This window comes from Diachasma alloeum, unplaced genomic scaffold (assembly GCF_001412515.2).
Source record: "Diachasma alloeum isolate Michigan unplaced genomic scaffold, Dall2.0 Dall_scaffold_00274, whole genome shotgun sequence".
Classification (NCBI taxonomy): Eukaryota; Metazoa; Arthropoda; class Insecta; order Hymenoptera; family Braconidae; genus Diachasma; species Diachasma alloeum.
The window spans coordinates 398,746-409,082 of record NW_021680413.1 but is presented as its reverse complement, the minus strand read 5'-3'; the positions used below and the strand labels follow the sequence as shown (position 1 = coordinate 409,082).

At 45.2% G+C, this 10,337-nt stretch overlaps 1 protein-coding gene across 4 annotated transcripts in view; it reads right to left on the bottom strand.

The window, feature by feature from the left end:
• Window positions 1-8,118: 8,118 nt before the first annotated feature.
• The window catches only part of LOC107037943 (pyruvate carboxylase, mitochondrial), a 382,628-nt gene continuing 380,409 nt past the window's right edge, over window positions 8,119-10,337 (bottom strand). For all 4 annotated transcript variants that reach the window (XM_015256778.1, XM_015256777.1, XM_015256779.1 and 1 more), the window contains one exon: window positions 8,119-9,951. In XM_015256778.1, the coding sequence (XP_015112264.1) occupies window positions 8,480-9,951 (1,472 nt within the window). In that variant the 3' untranslated portion in view covers window positions 8,119-8,479. The remainder of the gene's footprint in view (window positions 9,952-10,337) is intronic.

The following is a 10,337-nucleotide window of genomic DNA, read 5'->3' as shown; positions in this document are numbered from 1 at the left end:
ATCCACTACCCGTGGTGCACCTCGCAGTACTACTAATCCTAGTACAGAGGCCTCCATCTCTGGTGATGGTATTTCCGGAGCTGCAGCTTCTGGGGTGGCTACCGGCGACCAATCCGTCCAAACCGATGGCCAAGCTGGGGAAACTCTCTTACCTCCCAAGAGGAAATATACGAGAAGGACCACAGTTCCCACCGCGAACTCAAAGGCCACGGTTACGCGGTGCGGTTCCACTAGAAGTGAGACTATTTCCAACGTCGACACTTCCGACGCAGCTTCCGTTTCATCGGCGTCCAGCCACGGATCCATCCGAGTCGTTGGCATGGAAGATCTAAACTTGGTTAATCAAGATGGCACTCCAGACGAAGCAGCAATCGCCCTGGGCTATAATCGCATACGCTTGGGAAACGTCTCAACCGAGAGGCGTACTCCCCAGGGAGTATATCCAGGGATCAACCCTGAGTTCCTTCTCCAGCCCCCAATGTGGTCTGGCCAGAATCCCCAGCAACAAGGATATTGCCGGAGGAAATCCCCAACCATCGGGGCTACCCCATTATCCTTTTGCCTCAGCAGAAGGCAATCCACCGCCGCAAGAGGCACACTCCTACGCCGTGTGGCCATCCTATCCTCCCCACGGGAGAGGTGTTCCTCAATCACAAGGACAAAACCCCCCTAATACAGGGCAGGTTCCTCCCACATCTGAGGAGCAAAATTCCTCGAATGAGAGGCAAAACCTACACCCTCACGGTGTGGTTGGTCATTTCCCTCGACGGGTGATTTCCGTTGACGAGGACTTCCACTTCTCCGATGGAGAGAATAGGTCAAATCGAAGGGGGCCAAAACCCTTGAAGCCAGTATCCCTACTCAACTCGATGAAGAAATGGGACGCGAAATTCTCCGATCTTCCTCACGAAGACATGGAGCTATTCCTGACTAGGATTGAGGACGGTCGATCCTTCCTACCTATCCCTGATGATTTACTCCTCAGAGGCATTCCGTTCCTTTTGTCCGGTTCAGCGTTGACCTGGTATCGGGGTCACCTCCCTGAATTCCGAACTTGGGAACAAGTTCGAGAAATTTTCCCAACCACGTTTACGGACCCCGATTACCAAATGGCTATTCACGAAGAACTCGAACTCCGTACTCAAGCAGAAGATGAGTCGGTCAACAATTATTTCGCGTATATCCGCGGGTAGTATACACGTATTGTACCTGCGGTTAGTGAGTTGGATCAAGTGGTCTAAACCCACCGCAAACTCCTTCCCACTCTCCAGGTCGGAGTCGCTTTTCGTGACAATGTGACCATGGATGAGCTAGAGAAGGCCGCCAAGCGCCTCGAGAAGATTTACGAGAAGATTGCTGATAGGCGTCCGGTTCCAAGGCCGGAACATTCGATATGCCCAAGCTTGGCTTATCCCCCTGCTCGCCCACAGTGCTCACCAGCGCGTCCTCCTTTCCGTCGACCTTCTGTGTCGTTCAGGACTCCATCCGCTCGAGCGGTTTCCTTCGAAAAGGAAGGTGTAGATGAGTACGAGGAGGATCCCCAGGGTCTCTGCAAGGAAGAGTACCTTGCGGTTGATGCGGCCCGTGGGCCTTCTTCTCTTCCTCCTCGGGTCACTAACAGAAATCCAGCCAAACCGTTGGCTTGGCAGGGCAATACTCAAGCTCGACCCCGTTCTCGAGAGAGGCGTGCTCTCAGTCCAGCTCCTTCCGCATCAGGACAACCTGGTCCTCCTACTGGTACCACTTCGGCTCCAACCAGCAGCTGTCGCTGTGGGTGGTCCCGTTGATGCTCCTCCACTCCAGCAACGTAGTTCAAGTAACTTGGTATGTTGGAATTGTAACTGCGTAGGGCACCGTCACAGGGAATGCCCTGAGCCACGTAGGATCTTTTGTTATGGATGTCGCAAATCGGGCGTAACCACTCTCAACTGCCCCTTCTGTAATCCCGGTCAACCGGGAAACGGGTACAGAGGCGCGTAAATCCGGTACACGCTCCTCCGCGTCCACGAGTCTCTAAGCCGTTCTCTCATACCTGTGCTGCGTGTATCCTTTCTGCACAGCAGCAATTAAGTGAGGAGGAACCCTCGATTCCACGACTTCCACCCATGGACCTATCCAAGGTGGACTCCGATCCGCGCTCTTTACTGAAAGCGAAACCCATGCCCCCAAACGATGTGTTAGTATATGCGGTTTCGGATAATGCCCCTTTGGCTTTCCACGTCGATATCATTATCGGTGACTTTAGAGTCCGAGCGTTAGTAGATTCGGGGGCTACTAGGTCATTCGCTGGTATGGCTGGCATCCTTCTGTTTGAGGAGGCTAAAATCCCGTTACTGGGCATTCCGGAGAAACGAGTAATCACGGCGGGTGGCAAAGTCGAAATCGTCTGACATACAGCTGCGTGCATCGTGGACCTTGGAGGGCGTAATATTCCACTTGATGCGTTTATCATGCCTTCGTTATCCGAGGACTTCATCATTGGGATGGACTTCCTTGTGTCGGCAAGAATCGTCATCGATTTCTTTGACCAAACTTGGTATTAGCGAGATAAACCGGATGAACGATTCCGATTCACTCCTGTGGATCAGGTTCAGCATCTCACTATGTGCTGCGGGTTACGTACCATTGAGAAATCTCAGGAGCAACAGCTCCAGGAGTTCCTCGATAGGATTCTCCCGAAAAAGGAGGCTAAGCTGGGGATTACGACTCTCACTTCCCATCGTATTTATGTTAATGGCCATCCTCCTATCCGGCAACGGCCTTACCATACGACTCCTGCCATAGGGGAGATCATGTGGAAGGAGGTTAAAGAAATGTTAGATAATGAAGTTATCGTTCCATCTCAAAGCGATTGGTACAACCTGATCGTGATGGTCAAAAAGCCTAACGGTAAATACCGTTTTTACATCGACTTTCGAAAAGTGAATGCAATCACCAAGAAAGACGCCTATCCTATTTCGAACATGACCGGTATCCTGGACGAAATACGCCAGACCCATTACATTACTACATTTGACCTTATCAAGCGTACTTCCAGATCCCTCTGGATCCCGACTCCAGGGAATTTACCGCGTTTGTGGTCCCCGGCCGCGGCTCCTATCATTTTCTCCGTATGCCATACGGCTTAACGAACGCTCCCGCGACATTCCAACGTCTTTTGGATCGATTGATAGGTCAAGATATGTATCCAAAGGTTTTTGTGTACCTCGATGATATCATCATCGTCTCCGAGTCCTTCGAGGCACATCTCGAATTACTCGGCAAAGTTCTTGAGCGAATCACGAACGCTGGTCTTACGATCAATCGCGAAAAGAGCGAGTTCTGTTGCTCCCAGGTAGAATACCTGGGTTTCATCGTCAACAGCTCCGGTCTCCAAGTAGACCGGGACAAAATCGCCCCTGTGATAGAGTTCCCACAACCTCGGAACTTGAAGCAGTTAAGGCGCCTCCTCGGTATGGCCTCCTGGTACCGTAGGTTTATTCCTCAGTTCGCTACCATAGTGGAACCATTGACCCGTCTGACTCGGAAGAATCAGTCGTGGGAATGGAATGAGGCCCAATGTTATGCCCCAGATTTGGTCAATTGCGTTATTGTTTAATATGTGGACATACAGCGGNCGGTATGGCCTCCTGGTACCGTAGGTTTATTCCTCAGTTCGCTACCATAGTGGAACCATTGACCCGTCTGACTCGGAAGAATCAGTCGTGGGAATGGAATGAGGCCCAATGTTATGCCCCAGATTTGGTCAATTGCGTTATTGTTTAATATGTGGACATACAGCGGTGTCAGCGTGACACTTGCCAGCGTAACTGGATTATGCTGACCAAGTGATGAAATGTAAACAATCAATGTATTATTTAAGAGACGGTTGGGTCTGCACAGAACAGACCTGAATTGGACTCCAATGAATACAAAAGTCGTAAATTCTTTGTAATCAGTCAGATGACACAGTAATTATAATCATGTAATAAATTCTCATATTTAAATACCGATAAACTATTGGTGGGATTTATCCCTTTAAGCCTAGAACCTACTATAACTATAAGCACCCCCCACGCTGGGTACAACATTTGGTGGCAGCGGTGTTCGGCTACAATAATAAGGTATTTGAATTTTCACGTCGACGTACTGAGTGACGTTCGCATTAAATTCTGAAATCTACGTACGGAGCGACCTAGTATTGAAACCAAGTCTACGTAGGGAACGACGTTGCATTTTTTCGGGTGTCACTGACCAACGGTGCAGTGGTCGGGAGCACGTGTCAGCAAATAGCTGAGCGGCCGATGGACTTCGGAGTGCAGGGCTTCAGTGGGTCAACTTGAGGATACCATTGATATACCTGGGTTACTCGGAGAAATAAACATTCATCGAACTACTTGGAGGAGTAGATATCGCGGCAACTTAGAGGAGTAAGTATTGAACAAGGTACTTGGATTAGTGGGCAATATTGCAGGTTTTGGTGGGTCATTGTAACGTCACTCGGGGATACCTGGGCTACTTGGAGCAGTGGATAGTAAATAACGGCAAAGGCTAATGAGTTTTGAGGGTAGATCTGAACACGTAAGTCGAGATAATTTTCCATTACGTAGATCAAACTCGCTGGACTCAGTGGTGCCAGGAGCCGGAGAGGAACTTGCGGGAATATTGCAAGAAGTTACCTTCAGAGCAAGGCGGAATTTTACAGATCGGGATTGGTCTGGAGAAAATATACCACAAGTAAGGCAGCAATGGATGGCAGATGCACTGAGTGATTTTGGAGTGAATCTGCGGAGACATTATTCATTTAATTCGGACGATACTTTATCCGACGTAGATATGAATTCACCTCATCGTTTAACAGACGCCGTCAATGCTGAGATGGAACGTATACGGAGAAATTTCGAAAGATGACACGGAGGCAATGACCAAGGCGAGAATTTGGCAGCTGTGAATGGATTAGCGAATAATGTATCACCTGAAAGACCAACGAGACGTCATGAGCAGTTAAGGAGAGACTACGAGGATTTAGTCGCGCGACACAATAGGTTGTTAGAGCAATTCAATGCAACACTAGATGGTTCGAAAGAAATGCGAGAAATCATCAACCGACGAAACGAAGAAATTGATGTAGCGCGTGCAGCGGAACAAGCCGCAGAAGCGAGGGCCAGAGCATCAGTAGCAAGAGCTGCAGCAGCTGAAGCGAGAGCTGAAGCAGCAGAAGAAACAGCGGAACGAGCTGAAAAAGGGCAATACCGGGCCTGGCTGCGGAATCGGTGACGTACTAATTTTGGTGAGGATGATTACAACATCGACGTTACTTTAAAAATTATCAAAGAGTTTGACGGTAACGACCCGACAAAACTGGAGGGGTTTTTGCGAAATTGCAAGTTGGTATTTTCCCGTGTACGAGAACGAGATCATCCATATGTATTGAAACTGATTTTACCTAATGAATTGACGGATCGTGCTATGGGGGACATGAAATACAAGGAAATCCAATCAATGGAGCAATTGGGGACAGAGTTGGTGGCTCTGTATGGTACGAAAAAATCCATAGATTCGTTACAAATGGAGTTATCCACTTTGAGACAATGAGAAGGAGAATCTGTAAGCTGCTATGGTTCAAGGACTAAGAGTATTACAGCGGAATTGGTGGACGAGTTATCGAAAACCAAGGAGACATTAGCTGAGAAACGAACGGTGGAGGATGCCATTAGATAGCTAGCAAAAGCAAGTTTCGAGACTGGATTGCGTGGACAGCTACAGGTGCTTGTAAGGGCCAGGGCTTTCAAAACACTGCATGAATCAGTCATTGGAACTATTGATTTAGCTAAAACATCAAATTTGCAATCAGGAAAGCCAAGAATTTTTGATGGGCAGAGGGTAGAGAAAACTTGTTACAGGTGCAACTTGGCTAGTCATTTTTCAAGAGACTGTCCCACTCGCGAGCATTCCACAAGGCTTCCCCGAGGGGAGGGGAAGAGAACATCGGTAATGCCGTTTGGAGCTGTTTGCAAATACTGCAAATATTCGGGTCATGAGGCAGTGGATTGTCATAAGCTGAGAAACAAACTGGGACTGTCAGACGATCAGGCGATTCTTGTGGCAAAGAAAGAATCAGGCACTGCGAAACCACCTAATTTGGCAGGAAGTAATGAGAGCTTGAAACTACCAGTAGGAGCATTCCAGATTTGTTGAAAATTTATTCTTATTAGTGAATTGATTTAGAGAGAGAAATTCAATTGTAATTGTTAAAATTTTGTTATCGTTGATAATAAATTTTTTATTTTAAAAGGGGAGGAATGTTATGCCCCAGATTTGGTCAATTGCATTATTGTTTAAANGGACGAGTTATCGAAAACCAAGGAGACATTAGCTGAGAAACGAACGGTGGAGGATGCCATTAGATAGCTAGCAAAAGCAAGTTTCGAGACTGGATTGCGTGGACAGCTACAGGTGCTTGTAAGGGCCAGGGCTTTCAAAACACTGCATGAATCAGTCATTGGAACTATTGATTTAGCTAAAACATCAAATTTGCAATCAGGAAAGCCAAGAATTTTTGATGGGCAGAGGGTAGAGAAAACTTGTTACAGGTGCAACTTGGCTAGTCATTTTTCAAGAGACTGTCCCACTCGCGAGCATTCCACAAGGCTTCCCCGAGGGGAGGGGAAGAGAACATCGGTAATGCCGTTTGGAGCTGTTTGCAAATACTGCAAATATTCGGGTCATGAGGCAGTGGATTGTCATAAGCTGAGAAACAAACTGGGACTGTCAGACGATCAGGCGATTCTTGTGGCAAAGAAAGAATCAGGCACTGCGAAACCACCTAATTTGGCAGGAAGTAATGAGAGCTTGAAACTACCAGTAGGAGCATTCCAGATTTGTTGAAAATTTATTCTTATTAGTGAATTGATTTAGAGAGAGAAATTCAATTGTAATTGTTAAAATTTTGTTATCGTTGATAATAAATTTTTTATTTTAAAAGGGGAGGAATGTTATGCCCCAGATTTGGTCAATTGCATTATTGTTTAAAATGTGGACATACAGCATTGTCAGCGTGACACTTGCCAGCGTAACTGGATTATGCTGACCAAGTGATGAACTGTAAACAATCAATGCATTATTCAAGAGACGATTGGGTCTGCACAGAACAAACCTGAATTGGACTCCGACGCGTACAAAAGTCGTAAACTCTTGGTAAACAGTCAGATGACACAGTAATTATAATCATACAATAAATTCTCATATTTAAATACCGATAAACCATTGGTGGGATTTATCCCTTTAAGCCTAGAACCTACTATAATTATAAGTACCCCCCACGCTGGGTACAACAGAGTGCTCCTATCTTGACGGTGGTTGAAATTGTTTCTAGCATTTGTCCTGGTTAGATGAAATCTCTCTGAAATGTTAGCGATTATCTACTGCAATGAAATTCACTTACCGATCGAACTAACGCCCGAAATTCTATGGTACCCAGGTATATTTGGATTAACAAAGAATCGAGAAAATGATGAGATCAGGAAAATCGACCAATTTTAGTAGATTAAAGATTTGTTCAAATTTAATATTTTAAATTAGATACAATATTCCATCAGTAATTGATCGATTTCATGTGAATGACATACTTGAATGAAACTCCCAAACCTGAAATTGATCGAATTCATACATCTTCCATCAATTATGGAAGTGCATGTGACAGTCAATTACATTCTAGAAAATATTTCTGACATAATCCAAAATCGATAAAATCAATGATAAAATGAAGCGGTCACTGTCCTAAAGTACTTGTTTTAAGCGTATTTCCGTTTTTCAATGGAGAAACGTCCTGAAATTATATAACCACAGCAATTATGCGTCATCTATCAAGTGAATGAACCCACTTTCGACTTACATACTTGGGGAAAGTTCTAAAAAGAAAGAAATATGTTGAAGTATCTAATAAAACAGTTTTCCTGATGAGAGATATCCAAAAAGTTGACTTTTCGAGGAGGGACGGGACATTTTATTTAGAATAGGTGTGATTTTCTTCCAAGCAGGTGATTCAATTTGAAATTTCGGCAAACGCATTTTATCCACATTGATACATTGCCATGCAGCTCACTGTATATGAATTAAATGAAAAAAAACAAAAAAATATCAGTTATCCTTAGATATCTTTATAATAATATGAGTGTACAAAATTGTTTGACAGATCCTGTCCCCCACCAGCTCGCTACATTAATGTATTCCAAGTTCCTATGTTTCTGAACACAATTATGATGAATCAATGCTACACTTAATCAAAATCATTATCCCACCACTGTTCTCTCATCATCACTCACAATATGTATTAGATTCATCTCATAATGATTAAAAAGTGTTCCTCGGGTTCCCATAACTGTTTGGTATCATAGTCTAAAATTGATGATGTAATAAATGACAGCATCCTAGAATAGCCAAGATAGCAGCAGTTCCACTAGGATCGCCTATAGCCATTGAATAACATTGAAATTTTCCTTCATTCCATTATGAGTAGTAGATCATCTCCCTCAATCTTTGTCCCTTGAGCAACATCCAAAGATTTGATTGTGCCTGCTTTTGGTGCCTGTACCACCATCTCCATCTTCATAGCTGAAATAACAATGAGAGCGGTGCCTTTCTCCACTGAATCTCCAGGTTTTACTCTAATATCAATAACAGTGCCTGGCATTGGAGCTCCCACTTGATTTTTATCGGATTTGTTTGCTTTTGGATGAATATGCAACTCCTTAACAGCCTCCTTATCTTTAATGAATACCGACCTCAGCTGTCCATTCATCTCGAAAAATACCTCTCTTTCACCGTTGGGTGTCAAATCCTCAGCCATCGCCAGGGTCTTTATTCCTAGAGTCTTTCCCTTCTCGATCGTGACCTCGAACTCCTCTCCAACTTTAGGTCCGGTAAGAAATATCCTTGTCTCCAATTTGTCTACAGGACCAAACTGTTCTCTAAATGTCAGATAATCTTCGGTTACTTGGGGATAAAGTGCAGCAGACATGATGTCCTTCTCGTTAATTGATGGATGGCTTTCTCGTAATTCCTTCTCCAATTTCCCAAAATCTAAAGACGTAAGACTAGCTCCAGGCCTGCCTTTCACCCTCGGCATATCCTTAAGCACTTTGGATCTCAATGGCTCAGGGAATCCTCCATGCGGCTCCCCAATAGCACCCTGGAGGAATTCCACAACTGATTTTGGGAAGGATAACTCCTCCGCTTTATTGAGCACATCGTCAGCTGTTAATTTGTTCTGCACCATGAACTGGGCGAAATCCCCAACGACTTTGGAACTTGGTGTGACCTTGATGATATCTCCTAGAAGAAGATTGGCTTCTCGGTAAGCTTTCTTAACGTCCTCGAAGAATTCTCCAAGACCGAGAGAGTAAGCCTGAAATTGCAGGTTTGTGTATTGTCCTCCAGGAATTTCACTGAGATAAACATCGGCGTTCCCTGACTTCATGGTTGTTGTGCACTCAAAAGGTGCATAAAGTGTACGGGTCTGCTCCCAGTAAGCAGAATACGCAGAAATATCTCGAAGGTTGAAATTTGTATCGTTTTCTGTACCCTGGAGAGAAGCCACAATCGCACCCATTGAGGGCTGGCTGGTCATCCCTGACATGCTATCCACTGCTACATCGATAATATCTGCTCCTGCACGAGCGCACTCTAACATTGCAGCAACTCCAGCACCTGCTGTGTCGTGCGTGTGAATGTGGATGGGGATATCAGGGTGACGTTGGCGGATGGCGTCGATAAGGAGGGTAGCTGCCTTCGGTTTTAAGAGCCCTGCCATGTCTTTTATGGACAGCACGTGCGTTCCTGCTTTTACGAGCTCGTCTGCGAGCTTTGTGTAATATTTCAAGTTGTATTTGGAGCGTACGGGATTCGACACGTCTCCGGTATAAGAAATTGCAGCTTCAACAACTCCGCCTGCTTTCCCAGCTGCTTCCATTCCTGCAAAATTGAATATTCTAAGTCTTTTGGAGATGTGAATGTTTCAATAAAGAGGTGGAATGAGATGATACCAAAATTTACTTGAGGGATTTTTGAGCAATGTATTGAAATATAGAAAGATGATATTTTCACAAACATATGCACACACGCACATGCACACGTGTACACTCACACATCATAGAATGATTCTAGGGGTCATGAAACGTGGAGATGTGATGAAATACCCACATTCGATTTTCGGGGTCATTACAATAACTTCCTTCCTACGGGTAGGGAAGTTAACGATTAAAGTGTTGATCTGTTACATACCGACGGCGGTAACTATGCGGTTGGAGTGTGAGGTTGGCATGCGGAGACCCGGACTCGATTCCCGACTGGGGGGGGGG